Source organism: Mustelus asterias, chromosome 17 (genome assembly GCF_964213995.1).
Source record: "Mustelus asterias chromosome 17, sMusAst1.hap1.1, whole genome shotgun sequence".
In the NCBI taxonomy this organism is placed as follows: Eukaryota; Metazoa; Chordata; class Chondrichthyes; order Carcharhiniformes; family Triakidae; genus Mustelus; species Mustelus asterias.
In genome coordinates, this window is record NC_135817.1 from 46,598,532 (window position 1) to 46,619,965 (window position 21,434).

Sequence of the window (21,434 nt, forward strand, 5' to 3'; positions counted from 1 at the left end):
CCTGAGCCTGTCTCCGTGGAGGCATGTTGAATTCCGTATGCCTTTTGAAAAGAAAAATCTTTGCTAGATCACTGCTTGACGCAAGCAACTCACCAAAGCTCCCTGGACAGCACCTCAAAGGACAAGGGCAGCAATTGTATGGGAACACCACCACCTGCAAGTTGTCCTCCAAACCACACACCATCCTGACTTGGAACTATATCATTGTTCCTTCATTGTCACTGGGTCAAAACCCTGGAAGTCCCTTCCTAACAGCACTGTGGGTGTACCTGCACCGACCTGAATGCTGCAGTTCCAGAAGCAGCTCACTACCACCTTCTCAAGGGCAGTTAGCAAAGGATAACAAATGCACGTCTAGCCAGTGACATCCACATCCTGCGAATGAATTTTTTAAAAGGATTAAAATTGCAGGTGGCAGTAACACAGGAGAAAGGCAGGGGTTACTTACTGCCTGCCAACCATTTTAATCCCCTGCTCTCAGTGTTAGTGCTGAGTGAGGGGGGTTAACATCACAACTGCAGGATTCTCATTATATTACATACCAGGTACTGAGTATGCATGCATTTGCCTGCATATCGTGGCAGAGATAACAATGAGGTTAAGATTATCATTGAAGTAGGAATCTGACAGTAGCTTTGAGTAATCCATTGGTGCAGTTAAACACAACTAATCAGAATGCTGCTCTCCAAGTTGCCCTTTCATCCACAAGCTGCATTGTACCAGTATCTCAGCAAAAGATTCAGTATTGAAATATATGGAATGGCATGAAGTTGCTTTACCTACATAGACATGCAATAAACTCACCAGAAAAAGTTTGGTTCGTCCATTCAAGTGTAAAGTACATTTTTAATGCATGATAATTAACAGATCCCTTGTAGAGTGAACCACATTAAAATGGCTATCTAGTAACACAAATTCCAGGTCAAAAATCTTACGGAATCTAGGTGGACAAGTGTTAAGAGCAATAAAGGGCTGCTGCTATACATTCGCTATTGACTATAAAATCCAGGCCTTTGTTTGGGCTACTGGAACAAAATACAGCAGGGGCACAGGATCTCAGCCGTGTTGCTTGAGTTATGCTGTGTTCCTGATGTAACTAAAGTTTCACTGCAAAGATTGGAAATAGGCACTAGCTGCTTGATCACTTTGTCAGATCTCATTCGCATTACATTCAGAGAGAGACACAAACAATTGTCAACATGATAAGGCAATGGCTTAGTGGTATAGTCACTGGACTAGTAATCCAGACACCCAGGGCAATGACTTTGAAATTTGAATTCAATACAAGTCTGGAATTAAAAAGTTTAACAATGACCATGAAACCATTGTCAATTGTTGTAAAGACCCATCTGGTTCATCAATGTCCTTTAGGGAAGGAAATCTGCCATCCTTACCGGTCTGGCCTTTCTGTGATTCCAGATCTACACCAGTGTGATTGACTCTTAAATGCCCTCTGAAATGGCCTAGCAAGGCACTCAGTTCAAGGGCAATTAGGGATGGGCAATAAATGCTGGCCCAGCCAGCGACATCCGCATCCCATGAATGAATAAGAAAGAAACATAATAGGACACTCAACAAGAATTATTGGGAACTATTGAGAATTTTTTGTCCTAATTATTTGAGCTTGTACATTGTTCTAGGTGATGCTGATATCAGCAGTAGATCAGTTGAAACATACACCTGTACACCTGCTACAGTCTTTTATTGTAACATCTGTTTTAATTCCAAGTGCTGCAGAAGAACTCTCAGAAGACAATTGGACAGCAACATCTCCTTCCATAAGCTGGTAGCTTATATGATTGCCCTGCACACAGGTAAATTAGAAAGTTCTCTTACACTATTGTAGTGAGTTTTGTTTCTTCCTGAATTCAAGCCAAGAAATCAGATGAAATAAGCTGCAATATTTAAATGGGTTTTTTTTTGGATCAATAGTAAAACAGAGTGTTCATAATCAGAAAGTTTCAGACTTACTCAATCAGCTTTGGAAGGAACTAATCAAATTCTTTACCACAAAAGGGACTTCAAATCTTCCCCTCCGTGGAAACCACCTCAGCCTTGTGTAAGTAATGCAGGTGTCTGTAATTGCATCCTGTGTTGATGCTCAAGCGTAGATGACGTGATGGCTGCGCTAACCACAAAGATAACCACAGTTGTAAAATGGCAACATTGATGTTTCTAAGTTTATGAGGCTTCATCCTGATTTTTGAATTAATTTTGGAGGGACAATGATCAGATCTGATCTGAAATCAGAAGGTGTCCCTATGTGCCACGCTGAGGAATTGACCTCATTATGAATGCAAATAATTGAATCAGCCAGCTGAGACACAGAAGTGCGCAGCTAGACATCAGTCAAACAATGAAAGGAGAAGAAACTGTGACTTCCCTTCTGATGAAACTCATCACCCTGAAATATGGGCCTTGATGTTGGCCACTTCAAGCTGGGCAGGAGTGGGAGGGTGGAAGGTATAAAAGAGTTAGACTCAGGGAACATGGCCTCCACTCACAGTTCCCACATCCACGTTCTTTTTTTTTACAGCATATTGGCATATTTAAATTGGCTTCCACAGTTTAAAATTAACTGTTACTGCATAGACAGTGAGAGAGACTTAAGGGCTGCTGGCTCCACACAATAAATAGAAGGAAGAACACAGTGCAGCCAGAATAGGTGAAATAGTCACTGTAGTGGTATAGAGTCTGGTACATAAAGGGTTAATTTGGGACTGGGTGCTGTACCGTCCACACAGTGATGTACAAAGATACATGATCCAGAGCCAAGGTCAGTCGAGAGATGGGCATGAATGGTAAAGACCTAGGATGGTGTCAGCTCCATACGTGTACCTCTACTCTATATAATATGTGTATAAAAAGCCTGTAACTTCCTGGCTCCCAGCATCAGATTATGGGAGTACCCCAAAGATGTGCTGGGAAATCCCTCTTGGAGATTCCCGGGTAAGGCTTTACCCAGCAATTGTCCAGAAGTGATATCTTCTTGACCGGACCCGACAAGTTTCAAGCCAGAATTATAAAAAGCAAAAGCCGAATGCATGAAATGGAAAGCCGAATAAGGGAAAAAGTATCCACACGGTAAAAAAGGGCAGGAGAAAGGATTCGATGATGAGGAACTGTCATTAAACGTACTGGCTATTGCTGGTACAACAAACTGTTACTGGGTCACTCCTTTATTGGACAGACAGCCAGTGAAAATGGAGGTGGACACTGGAAAAGCAGGTTCATTGGTATCACAAACAGTTTATCAAGAAAAGCTTCACCATATTACCTTGAAACCTTTGAAAGTAGTGTTTAAAAACCTATACTGGAGAAGTAGTTCTATTGAGTCCAAAGATGTGCGGGTTAGGTTGATTGGCCATGCTAAAATTGCCCTTAGTGTCCTGAGATGCGTAGGTTAGAGGGATTAGTGGATAAATATGTAGGGATGTGGGGGTAGGGCCTAGGTGGGATTGTGGTCGGTGCAGACTCGATGGGCCGAATGGCCTCTCTCTGTACTGTAGGGTTTCTATGAGGGGCTGTATTGATGCACAGTTTGTAGACTTATCCTTGCGTATCGTTAAAGGAAACTATCCGGCACTAATGGGAAGAACCTGATGGAAAAGGTCAAATTAAATTGGTCAGAGGTAAATCTCATGACAGATTCTGAAGCAAGCCTAACCAAAAGTCCAAAGGAACAGAGAATGGCAGCTGCTGAAAAAGCTTTGAAAGAAGCTGTGGCCAAGACTCAGGCCAGAAGTGCTGGGACCAAGATGACAAAGGCTCAGCAAAGGGCAACAAATATGCTTCAGGATCGAGAAACAAAGGATGAAGAGTTTACGAAAGATGCATATGAATATTTTGACAAAAGTGAAGGTCAGAAGTATACTGGAAAAAACAGTGAGGATTATCGGAATGCGTTTACATGTCCCCTTTGTAAATTCCAAGCCGCAGAGGAACAAGAAATTGAGGCACATCACAAACCTTATCATAAAGAAACTTGGGAGTTCATTGGAAAGAACATATTGTTCGGAAAAAGAATTGCTGACTTCCTTCATGCATCAATGATCAATAAGAATAAAAAGATTGCTGGTCATAAACAAAGGCAACAACAGGAGCAAAAGCAGCCAACAAAGAAACTCATGAAGGATGTTTGGATGGGAGTTGCTCCAGATGAACAAATGAAAAGAGTTGGAGCTGCTCAGAGTGCGGTCCGCAACACCAATATTCCTTTCCTATTTCACTCTGTACAGCAGCATCTGAAGTCCAATGAACATACCCACAGCAGGAAGGATTACTATGACCTGGTCTGGCTCAACAACCCAATCCTAAAGGCTTAATTTGAAATGTTCTTAAAGGGTGAGAACCCTTTTGGAAATCTTCAGGAGCAACAACTTCAATTGGATAGTTTGGAAGTTGCATTCATAACAAGACCTAGGACCCAATTTTACCAAAATTTCACGCTCGTTTTCGGGCGCGAAATCGTGGTGAAGTTGGGTGTCGGGCCTAAAATGTGGTCCAGACCCGACCCAAGGCCAATCGCGCCTTTACCAACGGCTGATCCGGGCACCAATCCGGCGCACGCCCGAATCGGCCAGCGGGCCAATTGAAATGCATTTGCATGCATTTAAATCAGCATAATGAAGCCCGCGCCCAACTTACCCAAGGATTCCCACTTTACGAGGCTCCGATCCATTCGGCGCCCGTGCATTTACCGTGTTGCTGAACTCAAGTCCGATAGGGCTTCAACTCAGCAACTGAACCGCCGAATCGCCCTCAACCACCCTTCGTGGACCACCCCTGCGCACCACCCCGGCAGCCCCCCCCCGATCGGACCACCTTGAGATGCAGGCCCCGCCAGTAGCCCCCCCCCCCACCTCCCCTGGGATTGGACCCCCCCCGGGCCCCCGACCTACCTCGATCACTGATGTCCGTCGAAAGCATCTTGTGATCCTGGATGATGGCCTTGCTCCGGGGGTCCTGATAGGTAGGATGATGTCTCTTCCCTGAGTGGGGAGGGGGGGTAGGGGGGCGATGTGATGTCTTTTCCCTGAGGGAGGGGATGTGACATCTCTTCCCCTGGCCGGGGGGCGGGGGGGGGGGGGGGGGGGGGGACGAACTGCGCATGTGCAGTTCGGTGCTCCGACAGATGTAAATGTGCTAGGCCCCGCCCACTGGACCCACACCGTAAAAAGGCGTATGGGGGTGCTGGAGCGCGGCTGCCGGGCGTGGGTCTGATTTACGACCGCACCCGGCACTTAGAGCCGATTTGGTAAAATCGGCCCCCGAGAATGTGAGGGTGAATGCAGCGAGAATGCAGCCCCAAGGGTCCGACAGAGGCAAACCACAATCTGGAGAAGGCACTGCACAAGCTGTGTCACGAGATTCTGGTAGAGAAATCCCTGGTAAGCAGCAAGGAGGGGCAGCTGTTGGCAACAGGAAAACAGATCGACAACCTAAGGCAAGAACTAAAGAGGCTGGAGGCTGAGCCTGAGCAAAGTCGAAGAGCTCCAATACCTGCAGAACGCCAGCTCCGCCTTACTCCAGCTAAGATCAATCCTGGATGTGCCACACTCAACAGTGCGAATTAAAAAGCACAATGGAATGAACTACAAGAAAAATTCTATCAGGAGTTTACGTTTAAAGTTTATTTGTTAGTGTCACGTGTAGGCTTACATTAACACTGCAATGAAATTACTGTGAAAACCCCCTGGTCGCCAAACTCCAGTACCTGTTCGTGTACACTGAGGGAGAATTTAGCATGGCCGATGCACCTAACCAGTACATCTTTCAGACTGTGGGAGGAAACCAGAGCACCCAGAGGAAACCCATGCAGACACATGGAGGACGTGCAGACTCCACACAGACAGTGACCCAAGCCAGAATCGAACCCGGGTCCCTGGCTCTGTGAGGCAGCAGTGCTAACCACTGTGCCACCGTGGAAGTAGAGAAAAAGAAAAGACTAGCCTTTGAAATAGCAGCAGAATCAGGTCATATGATGAGAGAACAAGGTGAAATGTTGTGTTTTTCATCAGGGTCAAGAGGTTCTGGCAAGGAACTATACCTCAACTGAAAAGTGAGGTATGTGCCATCAACATAGCACAGGCAGGACCGGTCTCCTACATTGTACAAACCCGAGATGATGTAATATGGGGAAGACATGTGGATCAAGTTTTGGCAACAAGAACCAATCTGCCAGAACTGACTGAGAGTTCACATCAAGCTGTGCCAAGAGAAGACCTGAACCTTCCTGAGAACCTGACACCACCAAAACCAATTGGGGAAGACAGTACCTCAGTTGAGGACACTCCGACACCAAGTCAACCTCAGAACATTATGTTGACTGCAGTTTAAGACAACCATGGATGACGTCCAAACCAAACCAAAGACCACCAGAAGTTGCAGTAAACACTAAAAAGCAGATACCTGAGGTTCAGCAACAACCGCTCAGAGAGAGACGACCTCCGGAACGTTTGACCTATTGACTGTTGTTTATTAATCATTCATATTGCTAATTTTGATTGCTGTCATTATACTGTTATTGGTGTCAGGAACCTTTTGACTTAAAGGAGGAGCAAAAGTGTCGTGTATTCATGTTGTTTCTAATGTTTCATCACTAGCAGCTTTACAGTGGAAGAGGGGCAGTTTAAGAGACTGATCACGTGATGTCATTGCAAATGGGCAATCTATCTTAGCAGCCGGTAGCATTAACATCCTTTCAATAAAGCTCTTCACTTGTTTAAACCTGTGAGGCCTGCAGCCCATCTTTCAAAACCACCACACCAGTAAGACACTGGCTGGAATTTTCCAGCCCTTCATGTTGGCAGGATTTTCCGCTCCCACTGATGGATTTCAATGGCTAGCCAACTGGAAAACTCCAGCCACTGATGGTAGTGACAAGTTTCGAAACTTTTACTGGTAAAATACAATCAAATTAAATGTTACGCAACAAATAAAGAATTCCTCATCCAGCCATGAACAGTCACTCTGGGATCTTGATCCAACCAACAATTGCACCTGTAACTAAATTCAGAGATAGATCAGTATTCCATATCTAAAAAAGGAAAATATCTCATATTTCAATACATTAGTTGTTAAGGTTCAAGGACCAGTGTATTGGCACCAGGCAAGTTTAACATTGCAGTCAGTACTGTCATATTGATCTACTTCCACAAGCAGTTGTAACCACAATTCAGACAATTTTCTGAAAATCATTTAAGGTTAATTACCTTGCCATCAGTTGGGCTGTACAGGTCACTGGCTGTGTCTCCAAGGTTTGGAAGCATTTGGGCTGAGTTTTGCTTGGATGTTGTTGGGACTCCAGCTGTTGCTGCCACAGGCACTTAGATCATAAATCATAGAATGCCTACAGTGCAGAAGGAGGCCATTTGGTCCATTGAGTCTGCACCAACCACAGTCCCACCCGGGCCCTATCCCCGTAACCCCAAACGTTTACCCTAGCTAGTCGGTAGCATTAACATCCTTTCAATGGAGCCGGGAGACACGGGAGAAAGGGACAGGAAAAAGAGAGGGAGAGGAGAGATAGTGAGGGAGAAAACAGAGGGAGGGTGAGTGGGGAGAGGGAGAGAAATACAGCATGTCCTGTCGTAAAGCTAATGTATCAGTACACTTCTACTGTAAATTATAAAAATACCATCAGTACCACTCTAGGAGGCCATTGGGTCAATGCAAGTTTATGTAACTGTTTCCAATTTGATGCTGCTTTAGTCCCAGAACAAGGTATAAGTAATAGACAAATAAATGAGATTCCCCATTCTGAGAGTGCCACAATTTCATTGTGTTGCTTTATATTCTGAGCCTTCACAGGGCTGCCCCCTCTTCCTCCAGGGTCTCGACTTTCTGGCATAGGAAGGTTCGCTCTTCTCTTTGCCTCCTGATCCTCAGATCCCTCTTTTGAAGTGGTGATTGGTTTGGGGTGCAGGTGGGGGTGGTCTGGAGGTGCAGGTGGGCCTAAGGCACCTCCTGTGAGCCAGAGGGATTTTCTGCTGCTTCCACCTTCTCCTGGAGCCAGGAGACATGGGGGGAAAAGGACGGGAAAGAGAGGGGGAGAGGAGCGAAACTGAGGGGGAGAAGGGAGGGATGATGAGTGGGGGGGGGGGGGGGAGGGAGAAAAATACAGCATATTCTATCGTAAAGCTAAAGCATCAGTACACTTTTTCACTATCCCTTGTAGCCAGGCCCTTCAAGAACACCTTCAGCCTCACAGCTCCAATCACTTGTCTTCCTTCACCCCAGGCCTCTCAATTACCGACTTCCTCCCAGCATGCACAACTGTCCTCATTGCAGGCATCCCAGTTTCTGGGGATTGTCACCAAGGATCCCAGACTGCAGCTTTGTAGGTTCTTCAGCTGCTTCCAGCCTCACCTATACCCTCCCTAACTCTGTGAATAACGGGGCCATTATTTCTGTTTCCCTCGCCACAGATACTGCTCAGTATCTTGAGTGTTTCCAGCATTTCTGTTTCCATTTCAGATTTCCAATATCTACAACATTAAACTTTTGTTTGACATCATTGTTCTGTGCAGTATTCCTTCAATTCCACAACGCAGCAATTGAAAAATTGAAGAAGACAACTTGAGTCAAACGTTACAAATTTAAGGTTAAGATTAAGAATAGCTCAGAGTAAGATTGTGTCAGTCTTGTAATGCTTGATGGTATTTTACAACTGTAGCTTTAAGAAAATCATCGACATGATTCTCCCGGACCATTGCGCTGCTCAGGTAGCACAGCAGGACAGGAAATGTCAGCGGGACGCCAAAAACGGGAATGGCGACCAGCATCTGACCGGTCGCAATCTTCCCTGGCCATTTTTTTGGACATAATCAGCTTGGCTGAGGTTGTTTACAACATGGAAATACAGATTTCCATCTCTTTAGTGAGCCCAGAACACAATCATCCCAGGCTCACTAAAGTTTCTGACCCTACCGTTGGAGGTCCTCACCTGCAGGGATTATGTAAGATCACCCAGCATCATGGGATCAGGTGTGATGGCCTCACTGGTGGGACCAGAGGCCATTGAGGCCTCCCGTGAGATTGGGGCTGAGGGGTTGCCCCTTGGGGAGCAGTGCCAAGATGGTGAGGCCTGAAGGGTGCCGAGCCTCATGGGGCGGGGCCAGACTGGGGGGTTGGAGGGGGAGGTGGGGGGGGAGGGAAGGGAGAACTCTGCATTAGGGGATTGGGGGGCTGATGTGGGGCTGGCAATCGGAAGCCGGGTTGGGCCTTCAGGAGGCCTGCCAATCGTGGAGGGAGGGGTTTGGTGCCAGCGACTGGGAGAAGGCGGGAGGCGCATGTCAACCGATCTGGGAGATCAGCACACGCACACTGGTTATCTCAGCAGTCTGATACCGGTCTCTCTGGCGGGGTTAGGCCCTGCTCCCACTTACTGACGTAAATCTCCTGAAGGCCTTTCTGATACACCGAGTTCCAGAAATTCATTTCAATAAGCTTGCCCAAAAACAAACGGGAAAAACTCCTGTTTTCCTGCCCATTGGGTACTTAGCTTTTCTTTGGGAAAATCGCGCCCCATTTGTGTAATTTTCACTGAACAACAAGGAACCAGACTGTGCCACGTTGACTATCAGATTTTCATTTAAACACTTTTACTAATGGATTGAGAACCGGGGTTTTAGCTGACTCCATTGGCCATATATTGCTCATTAGTATCTAAATAATGCACAATCTCTTTGAACAATAGATTAATCCCATTAGTTTTAGTTTTCACCTACATATTGCAATATTTATGCAAGGTTATGGCAGTCTGTGCATTACTTCCTTCACAGCCATTCACATCATTGCACATTTATTCAACTTTGAGCGATTTATGGACTGCCAGCTGGGTGAAAATGGACCACTTAATGCTGCTTTGTCTAAAGTGGGAAACAACGAAAGTTATCTGAATCCAATTAGAAGCCCTCGCACGGTAAGCTTCAATTTTCCATTGATGTCTAATGAAGTTACCAAACGTTGCGGACATTCATCATAGAAGACCTACTGTGTAGTAAAGGCCATTCGGTCAATCAAATCTGCATTAACACTCTGACTGAGTATCTTACCCAGGCCCTCTCCCCCACCCTAACCCCATAACCCCACATATTTACCCCAATAATTCCCCTAATGTACACATCTTTGGACACTAAGGTGCAATTTAGCATGGCCAATCTACCTAACCTACAGATCTTTGGACGGTGGGAAGAAACTAGAGCACCTGGAGGAAACACACACAGACATGGGGAGAACATGCAAACTCCACACAGACAGTCATCCAAGCCAGGAATTGAACCCGGGTCCCTGGAGCTGTGAGACAGGAGTGCTAACCACTGTGCCACAGTGCCACCCATCGTTAGATATTGCATTAGTTGGTAACTTTTAAAGGCAATGTTCACAGTTCAACAGATATTTTACAGAAGAGCAATAGAATTTTAATTTTTCCACATACTACTCTTTTTATCATCTTTAGACAATTGTCTTTCTAATGGGAAGATGTGAGTGCGCTATACAGCTTATCACAAGTTCTGTCACGGGTGCAACTCTCAGAAGGCAGCTTTCATTGCTGAGTCTGATTCAGACTTTGGTGCACTTTGTGTCAAAGTGCACTTGGCTCTAGTTAGATTGACCCACATTCATCTTGCTTAGGACTCTTACAGTTGTTTTGAAAAAAAGGGATATACATTTGTCTGCACCCAATTTCCAGCCTGAATGTGGTGATGAAGTTACAAAATGCATCTGAACCAAGAGGCTGGGGCCGGCCTATAAATTGGGCCAGGTTACTATTAATTCAGCAAGCTGACAGTATCTGTCACATCTCTGCAGGCAGCGTGACAATTCAATGGAGATCAACAAAGAACAAAGAAAGGTACAGCACAGAAACAGGCCCTTGGGCCCTCAAAATCCATGCCGATCATGATGCCATAACTAGACTAAAACAAAACCTTCTGCCCTTACTCGGACCATAACCCTCTATTCCCTCCCTATTCATGTACCCATCTGGGTGCCTCCTAAATGCTGCTAATGTGCCTGCTTCCACCATCTCCTAAGACGGTGCATTCCAGGCACCCACCACTCTCTGCATTAAAAATTTTCCCAGCACATCTCCCTTAAACTTTCCCCCTCTCACTTTGAACATGTGCCCGCTTGTATTTAACACTTCCACCCTGGTAAAATGTTGGTCCACTGCCTGATTGGCAGCAGCCCGAAAGTAATTCCTGGGGGCACAGGAAAGGGGGTAATTAAGCAACATTGGACAATCATGCTACTATAGAGTCAAGAGAGTTTTCCTGCCTTTCCTTAGGATGGGTGACAGTGTTTCTACTTCTTGCTGTTCCACCACTACCTGATCAGGTGGCATAAGGGTTGAAGTGAGGAAATAGTGAGAAAGCAAGATGTTCATGCTTCCAATATCTGCAACTTGGAAATCAGAAGAGATTGTGGGATGAGGGGTGTACGGGATGTGAGGAGGAGCAACATTCAATCCAGCCTTGTCACTGGCTGCATCTTCAGTTATGCCTGCTCAAATGATGGTGTGCACTGTCTCTGCCAGAGGATGAGGACATAGAGTCACATCTGTCCTCTTCATCAGTTAGATGTTGCTGTCTGTGGTTATGCACCAACTTGAACTGTATTGTTTATACATTTATTGTCTTTTCTTTCTAGAATCCAACTAAAGTGGCCTTCACAACCTTGGCTGGGTTGAGTGGGGTTGCAATCACTCTGGCTCTGATACTAATGATAACATCATCAACAGAAATTATCAGGCGGTCATACTTTGAAGTCTTCTGGTACACTCATCACCTTTTCGTGATCTTCTTTGCTGGACTTGTGATCCATGGAGCTGGGTACGTATTGTCCATGGAAACTGTCTTTCACAACAACTGAAGTGCCATGTTCCTTCATTTCAGTAAATGCTTTTCAGATGACACAAGTGAAACAACAGCACACCTGGTTAATGCTAAATATGTTCTTGGCAGCAATTATCAGCAGATGTGTCCAGTGCTTCTATCAGCACAGCTCCATTTACCATGTGATATGTTAAAAAATATAACGATTGCTAAATCATGCTCATCATCATTGGTCACAGTTGTATTCTAGACAAGCAGGGAGCTAACCAGGTTACAGAGTCTTTTATTCATGAATGAGCTGTTGGCTGATTGCCCATCCCTAATTGCCCATGAACTCAGTAACTCGCTAGGCCATTTCAGAGAGAATTTAAGAGTCAACTGAATTACTGTGAATCTGGAGTCAAATATAGGCCAGACCGGGTAAGGATGACAGATTTCCTTCCCTAAAGGACATTAATGAGAGGTTTTTATGACAATAGTTTCATAGTTACCATATTTCATTGTTAATTCCAGATCTTTATTATTGGATTAAAATTTCACCATCTGTCATGGCAGGATTTGAACCCGGATTCCCTACCGGATTATTAGTCTAGGGACAATACCACTATGCCACCAGCTCCCCCAATTGATTGTCTAATTGCAATAATGCTTGAAATTAAACTGAATTTCTTCGCTCCCAGGGACTTAGATAACACTTCTCACCACCGCCAGACTTCCCAAAGTGTTTTACAGCCATGAAGTGCTTTGGAAGTGCGGTCACTGTTGGAATGAAGGAAATGTGGCAAACGAATTGTGCACAGCAAATCTCACAAACAGCACCATGTTAATGATCAGATAATCTGCTTTTGTGATTTTGATTGAAGGATAAATATTGATCAGGACACTGGGGACAGCTCCCCTTCTCTTCTTTCAAATAATGCTATGGGATATTTTATATCCATCTGAGCAGATAGATGGACCTTGGTTTAACATCTCATCAGGAGGACAGCACCTCCAATGACACAGAGTACTGCCTTGACTTTGAGCTCAAGCTCTGGAATGACTCTAAAACCTAGAACCTCATGACTCAAAGATAAGAGTGCTAGCCACTGAGTCATGGAGAGCCACTTTCTGGCAGCCATGCTCCAGCAACATGTTCACCTAAACTTAGGAAAATAGAATTAGGGAGGGTTCATTGATGGCACTACAATATAGGAGCGATAAATGGATCATCCAGTTGGTAGAGGAGAGGAATCAGGTTTGGGGAGAGATTCAATGAGCAGCGTATTGAATGGGTGGGTGGGAAGAGATGGATAAATACTTCTGCACTTGCCTTGGTTTGCAAGGCTGTTGATACACCATGCTGCACTATAAGAAGGAAGTAAAGATTTTCATTTATATAGCACCTTATCGCATCTCCATTTTTCACACAAATTATACTTTTGAAGTATATAGGTAAACCCAACCAACTTGTTCACAGCAAATCACCACAAAAAACAGAGTTGAATGACAATGCGACTGCTTTGTCCACATTAGTTGACAGATAGATGTGAATGAGCACACAGGAGAAATCACCTGCTCGTCAAAAAAGGACACAGGACCTTTAATATCCAGCTGACAAAGCAGAATGGACTTCAGTTTAACAGATAAAGCAGTAGGAGAAGTTTCCCTGCACCTCACACCCTCATGCTTTGCAGATGTTAGGAGAGAAAGCCGAAGTGCAAACGTATATCTTCAGCCTGCTTGCACAAGATGTATTTCCAGGAGCTGACCGAATGGCGAGGAAAATTTCTTGCCTTGAAACAAGTGGGAGAATTTAATTGCTCGGCAAATGGCAAATAATATCATTACCAAGCCAAGTCATTGCGCAAGACATTGCTGAGCAAACACCTAGCCTGAAGATTATACACCTAAACTGGGTAATAAATGTCACGGGGCCGCTGCTGATCAGAGGATTTGTAAAGATGCTGTAAGCACAGCTAAGTACTTTTCATTAACAGAGAAAATTCCTTATAGCAATGCAGCATTCCAGCAGTAGAGCACCAAAATGTCAGTTTAGATTATGTGCCTAACACCCGAAATGGGACTTGAATCTTTATAGCTTTCTGAACACAATCCAAGCTGACAACTGACCCTAAGGTATAAATTTACTTAACGTATGGCTCTCATAATCTTGTAGACTTCTACCGGGTCTCCCCTCAACCTCCGTCGCTCCAGTGAGAACAAACCAAGTTTCTCCAATCTCTCCTCCTAGCTAATGCCCTCCATAAAGAAGACAGAGGGTAGCAGTGGAAGGGTTCATTTCTGAATGGAGGGCTGTGACAAGTGATGTTCCTCAGGGGTCAGTGTTGGGACTTTTGCAGTTTGTAATATATATAAATGATTTGGAGGAAAATGTAACTGGATTGATTAATAAGTTTGCGGACGACACAAAGGTTGGTGGATTTGCGGATTGCGATGAGGACCATCAGAGGATACAGCAGGATATAGATCAGTTGGAGACTTGGGCGGAGAGATGGCAGATGGAGTTTAATCCGGACAAATGTGAGGTAATGCATTTTGGAAGGTCTAATACAGATAGGAAATATACAGTAAATGGCAGAACCCTTAAGAGTATTGATAGGCAAAGGGATCTGGGTGTACAGGTACACAGGTCACTGAAAGTGGCAATGCAGGTGGAGAAGGTAGTCAAGAAGGCATATGGCATGCTTGCCTTCATCGGCCGGGGCATTGAGTTTAAAAATTGGCAAGTCATGTTGCAGCTTTATAGAACCTTAGTTCGGCTGCACTTGGAATATAGTGTTCAATTCTGGTCACCACACTACCAGAAGGATGTGGAGGCTTTGAAGAGGGTACAGAAAAGATTTACCAGGATGTTGCCTGGTATGGAGGGCATTAGCTATGAGGAGAGATTGGAGAAACTTGGTTTGTTCTCACTGGAGCGACGGAGGTTGAGGGGAGACCTGATAGAAGTCTACAAGCTTATGAGAGGCATGGACAGAGTGGATAGTCAGAAGCTTTTTCCCAGGGTGGAAGAGTCAATTACTAGGGGGCATAGGTTTAAAGGAGGTGTACAAGGCGGATTTTTTACACAGAGAGTAGTGGGTGCCTGGAACTCTTTGCCGGGGGAGGTAGTGGAAGCGGATTCGGTAGTGACTTTTAAGGGGCGTCTTGACAAGTACATGAATAGGATGGGAATAGAGGGATATGGTCCCTGGAAGGGTAGGGGGTTTTAGTTAAGTCGGGCAGCATGGTTGGTGCAGGCTTGGAGGACCGAAGGGCCTGTTCCTGTGCTGTAATTGTCTTTGTACTTTGTTCTTTGTATTTGTTACATTTAAAAGGAGGAAAGAAAATCACTGAAGAATGTGAAAGGCCCCATTAACAGTCTTCAAAAATAATAGGAGTTAAATACAGCTGCAGACCTTTCAGGATTTTGTGGATGCACACACAGACCAGATCACTTCCCCCTTCACTCCCAACTGCCATGTGCCAGGCAGACCTGGAGGAAAGAATTCTAAAAATAGATGTCAGGGCTCTATAGTATTTAATTTAATTTTTTTTAAAACAAGCCCAAAGCCTCTTTAAAACATTCTCACAAAGAATGTATTATTTGTTTCAAATCCACAGGCAAATTGTTCGTGGTCAAACAGAAACCAGCCTGAAGCAGCATAATGCCACCTATTGCAAGGATAAGTATGCAGAATGGGGGACTGTCCCACAGTGTCCTCAGCCTGTTTTTTCAGGAAATCCACCGATGGTACGTATGTCTTTGGTTCACTTTTTAATGGTGATATTTCTTGGAGACAATGTGATCACATTAAACTATTCATACTTCTCTGCCTAAACATACCGATCCTCTCTTTATAGACTTGGAAATGGGTGGTGGGACCAATGGCCTTGTACGTCTGTGAGAGATTCGTGCGATTTTGGCGATCGCACCAGAAGGTTGTCGTCACAAAAGTAAGCATATATATTCAGCTGATATTGTTGGAAAGTATGCAGCATTACCGCAAACTCTTTCTACTGTATAGCCAAAGCTTGTATGTGAAAGATGGAAAGATATTAACATTCTTTGAAGTAACACCCTTGTTTTTAATCTCCAGAAATAGATGGAAAGTTGGAAAACATAGCAGAAAAATTGCTCACGAGAAAAACTGCGGCCATAGCGCATTGTGTCATAATGCTTTAAAATCTGTGCTATCCCCCATAACCATCCTCACATTGAGTACATGAGCTAAGCCATGGAGTTCTGGAGAAGCGCCAAGTAGAATCTTTCTCACAAAAATTGCCAAGGGAAAACAAAAGAGAATTACTTTTGGTACATCCCTTGAAAACCTTTTGCAGTAAGTTTTAGAGTGGAAGCAAAAACAGCAAATGCTGGAAAATCTCAACAGGTCTGACAGCAACTGTGGAGAGACAATAAAGCCAACAATCCTGACTCGAAACATTGGCTTTAATCACTTTCCACAGATGTTTTCAGACCTGCTGAGATTTTCCAGCGTTTTCTGTTTTTGTTTCAGATTCCAGCATCCGTAGTATTTTGCTTTTAGCTTAGAATGGAAGTAGTTGCCCAGCCTGCATTGCGACTTTGAAAGCTTTATTACTTGATGAAAGAAATGGAATAGAAAATGTAGTTTTAAAAGTGGACTCAGAAAACTGCAAACAATAAAATCTCAACAGCATATGTAAATCCAATTTATTTTCCTATTCATTTTGAAGCATCAACAACAGTTCATGGTTAATATGAAACAGCTCCAGGCATTTCACAGAAGCATTAATAACAAAATATTGCCTCATGTGGCTCAGTGTCATACTAAGTCAAGTGAAGCTGTATAGAGAGGTGGAGAGGTGCAGAGCTAATCCTGAGATTAGGGCCCAGGCAATTGAGGTTACTGCCATAAATGCTGGAACAATTAAAATTGGTGATATTCAAGGGGACCAGAATTAGAGGAGCTCAGATTTCCCAGAGGATTGTGGGCTCAAAGAGAGTACAAAGGTTGGGGGGGCGGGGGGCAGGGTGGAGACGATATGGAGGGATTTGGAAATATTGGATGGGAGGTTAAGTGGTCAGGATCAGGATTTTAGTGATAATAAGATCGAGGGAGCAGATTGTGTGTCTCATGAAGCTCAAAGAGGGCATGAAGGGAGATAGGAGAGAAACTAAAGAAAGACCCAAATCCAGGGCTAAGGCATGGAGGAACTTTAGAGAAGGTTTGGCCAAGTGGGCTTGTGGAAGAATTCCTACGGTGCAGGAGGAGGTCAATCGGCCCATCAAATCTGCACTGACTCTCTGACAGAGTATCTTACCCAGGTCCTATCCCTGCAATCCCACATATTTATCCTGCTAATCCACCTAACCTACACATCTTTGAACACTGTAGAGATGTGAATGGTCCTAAGAAAAACAAAGCAAATTCTCTACTGTTAGAATTATATTACACAAGGACCTTATGTAAGAAAGTTAAATCTGACCAAGAATTGCTTGCTGTATTGATTGTCATTTGTTCAATCAGTTGCTGCAGTATGTGTCTCTACCCCTAGGTTGTTACCCATCCCTCCAAAGTGTTGGAGCTGCAGATGAAGAAGCGCGGCTTTAAAATGGAGGTTGGCCAGTACGTTTTTGTCAAATGCTCAAAGATTTCGAGGCTGGAGTGGCACCCTTTCACCTTGACCTCCTCTCCAGAGGAAGACCACTTCAGCATTCACGTGAGAAGAATGGGAGATTGGACGGACAGTTTGTTCAAAGTATGTGGTGGAGACCAAATGGAATTCCAAGAAGCATGGAAACTCCCCAGGTGAGGGAGCTAGCAACCTGCTGCATCTGGTCAATATTATTCCTGCTAGTCAATATGATATTTTAGAAATGAAATTCCTGTACAAATTCCATTCAATTTTTGAGGAGTGATTTGTTACTCCCAGTAGGAAACTATGCTACAGGGTATGCGTGGATCCCTGGGAATCGCACGCCAATAGTCTGTGATTCTAAGATTGCCCTCTTCGTCAGAATAGTAATTTAGAATGCTGGATTACAGAATAATTCATTTGAAATTTAATTCTGTTGGTTCTAGGTCATACTTAATTCATTTTGATGCTCAAGGAGGGATTTTAACTCACTCCCCTCAGTGGAAATCAGGCAGTGCATTGGCTCTTTTTTCCTACTCCAATATCCTGCAGTAATTCTAATGTCAAGAGGTTGAGGTGTTCACTTGAATCAGGCCACAGCCTCAGTAATATGTGTTAGTCAAGATCCTTTTGCTCACATGGGCCTTGAAGCAATTTTAATGGGCTGAGCAGCCAGTTTGACCAAAGAAACACTCCTGTTACCCAGTAGTGGCCCCAAAGGGTAGGTTAAAAAAAACATTTTTTTTACAGTGTCTCCGAAGGCAAGTATGAGCCTCCAGAGTCCCCTACCCTCTGACCCTTCCTACTCACAGTGTCTTGCTGAACTCCCTCCCCATTCTTCCCAATCCTGTGACTTACTAGAATGCTGGCGGGTGGTCCCTGGGTTGTTCAATCTTCTCCTGTTGGCAACCAGCCAGCTGCCCATTTACACCTCCTTTGGAGGGAGGGAGGGAGTTAATGCTGGGAAGTGGGATGTTAATGAGTCTAGCTTCTTAAAACTGACCTGTCTCTCCACAAGGGATTGCCAGGTGGGAGGTCTGGCAGTTCCCTCCAGCTTTCTAACCATGCATTGAAATTCACAACGTAGATCTCTGAAGCCTTGACATTAAGTAATCCTAATTCCCATACATAGGACTGAGGGTCAGTTTAGCTCAGTCAGCTGGATGGTCAGTTAGTGATGCAGACAATTCCCATACAGGCTGAGGTTATTCATGAAGGCCTACTTTCTCAACCCTGTCCTTCACCTGAGGAGGTTAAAGTCCAACAGGTTTATTTGGTAGCAAAAGCCACACAAGCTTTCGGAGCTCTAAGCCCCTTCTTCAGGTGAGTGGGAATTCTGTTCACAAACACTCACCTGAAGAAGGGGCTTAGAGCTCCGAAAGCTTGTGTGGCTTTTGCTACCAAATAAACCTGGTGGACTTTAACCTGGTGTTGTTAAACTTCTTACTGTGTTTACCCCAGTCCAACGCCAGCATCTCCACATCTTCACCTGAGGCGCAGTGATCCTCAGGTTAACTCAACATTGATCACAGCCTATGGTCATTTGAGACAATGGCAACTTTACCTTTAGTGACCCTGAAATTATGCTGCAGGACTAGTTGACAATGCATTTTTCTGAAATCTCTCTATCCATTGCTTAAACAGAGACCCATCAAGACCTTCTCACCACCAATGTGCTCTGTTTCCTTGGGATGCCCTGCTCCTGGTTGAGATATTTTGGCATCAAAGAGATTACAATTGCTAGCAGGGTCACTTAACATTTTTGTTTTAGAATTGCAGTTGATGGTCCTTTTGGCACAGCCAGTGAGGATGTATTTCTGTATGAGACTGCTGTCCTTGTTGGTGCAGGAATTGGAGTGACTCCCTTTGCATCCATCCTCAAATCAGTCTGGTACAAGTTAACCCACTCTGATCCTGATCTCAAACTGAAAAAGGTAATTGCGCAATGAGCACATTTATTGACGGAGGTTTATTTTGCTTGCATGCATTGATCTGTAGAATGTAATTGATATTTGGTTTAGATTCAAAGATTTGTAAATTAAAATAAAATAAAAATCAGTCTTAAGACAAGAGCGTGAAATACAGCAACTGATGCATCAAGAATATTAAGCTCCTCTAGAATGATGGGGCCAAGGAATTTGATTAACCCAGGAGATGTGATGCACATGTCCTGTCCTTCTCTTAGGATGGCAGTACGACTAATCCCTGTCACCCATTGTGCCTGTATCCTTACTAGTGCCATGTAGCCAGCTGGGCCAGACTGCCCTGTTCCATGCCAGATGCTTCAGTATATAGCCAGGTTCTTCAGGCCCACTGCTGCTCATGGTTAGCAATCACAGCTACCTAAATGGTAGCTCAGCAATCTTTCACCGTCACAACTGAGGAAATAATGGGAGCACTAGGATCAGTAAACATACACTGAAGACAGCAACTAAGACTATGCATAAAGCCTATTCATGATTATTCCTATGTATTATTGGACAAAGATGGAATTGAATTCCTGGATTAAATTTCTTTTCTCTGGTGTAGGTATTGATATTCATAGTGAAGTAAGGCCAAGACCCATAGGGCTAGACTGGGGACAGTTTTATAAGCATTGTGGGACAGGTTGTGCATAGTGTTAGAGAGGATGGGAGGAAGCATTCATGGGTAATAAGGGGCAACGGTGGTCGATGCCACTCTTCCTCCACTGCATCCTCCTCTTCTTGGATGCGTTGCTGCCTGGGAATGGCAAGGACTGATTCCACATTACTGGAAAATTATCCTCAAATAGTAAATAACCACAAGTCAGGTACCACTCAGAGCTGTACTGCCAAACCCCTCCTAAACGGTCCAGGAAATCAGAGACTCCTCGAGCACATCATTAGTTTTCTTGATCATGTTTCTGGGAGCAGGCAGAGAAACAGAAAATGCTAGCAAGTTACGTATTTCACCAGACTGACGCCTACGAATCAGTCCAGAGCTCCCACTAGCAAAGTACTTTGGGGAAGAGGGGTGGTGGAGTAGTGGGGAAGGGTCACAATCACAGAGTGAGGGAAACTTTAGAAGGCAGACCCTACTCCTCTAGGGCCTAGAAAATAACTGAACACCTCGTTTTACAGGGCCATGGGAACTGCACATAATCCAGTTAATTCCTACCTAAAACAGGCAATTGAAGTTCCAGATATGTTATAGGACCCTGCTGTTATAGGATGGTAATGTTATTTTGAGATTGGTTCAGTCACACACATGGGTTGGTAAAGCTAATTACTCCATTTGAAGCTGGTATGCAAGGGAAGGCATTCAAGTGTTGTATATATATTTCCATTTAACGTTGCAAGATCAGTACTAGTGAATAAAAAATCCATTATTGCTGCTGTCTCCTCTTGTGAGGCTGTTCCCACTATCTTGTAAAGTCTACAAGATTATGAGGGGCATGGGCAGAGTGGATAGTCAGAAGTTTTTTCCCAGGGTGGAAGAGTCAATTACTAGGGGGCATAGGTTTAAGGTGCGAGGGCAAGTATTAAAAGAGACGTACGAGGCAGATTTTGTACACAGAGAGTGGTGGGTGCCTGGAATTCGTTGCCGGGGGAGGTAGTGGAAGCGGATATGGTAGTGACTTTTAAGGGGCATCTTGACAAGTACATGAATGAGATGGGAATAGAGGGATATGGTCCCCGGAAGCGTAGGGGGTTTTAATTAAGTCAGGCAGCATGGTCGGTGCAGGCTTGGAGGGCCGAAGGGCCTGTTCCTGTGCTGTAATTTTCTTTGTTCTTTGTTCTATCTCTCCTGATACTTTAAAATCTATTGCAAGGGATTCTGAAAAATATTAATGATCATTTTTTACTGCCACAATTGCAGATCCCAAAAATTAAATCAATTTTCTTCGTAACCTTATACCTAAAGCCCTTCTTAACTTGTCAAGTCTCATATGGCAACGTTTTTCACACAGCGAGATCTTTTATTCTTGCTAATAAATCACTGAATGGCTATCAGAAGTACTCCTATTTTCTT

At 44.3% G+C, this 21,434-nt stretch overlaps 1 protein-coding gene across 1 annotated transcript in view; it reads left to right on the forward strand.

Annotated features, from left to right (window-relative positions):
* Positions 1-21,434, forward strand: part of LOC144506439 (NADPH oxidase 2-like) — a 55,375-nt gene that overhangs the window by 21,181 nt on the left and 12,760 nt on the right. The window contains exons 4-10 of the mRNA XM_078232556.1: positions 1,730-1,814; positions 9,786-9,925; positions 11,656-11,837; positions 15,447-15,576; positions 15,687-15,779; positions 17,361-17,614; positions 19,213-19,375. Of these exons, the coding sequence (XP_078088682.1) occupies positions 1,730-1,814; positions 9,786-9,925; positions 11,656-11,837; positions 15,447-15,576; positions 15,687-15,779; positions 17,361-17,614; positions 19,213-19,375 (1,047 nt within the window). The remainder of the gene's footprint in view (positions 1-1,729; positions 1,815-9,785; positions 9,926-11,655; positions 11,838-15,446; positions 15,577-15,686; positions 15,780-17,360; positions 17,615-19,212; positions 19,376-21,434) is intronic.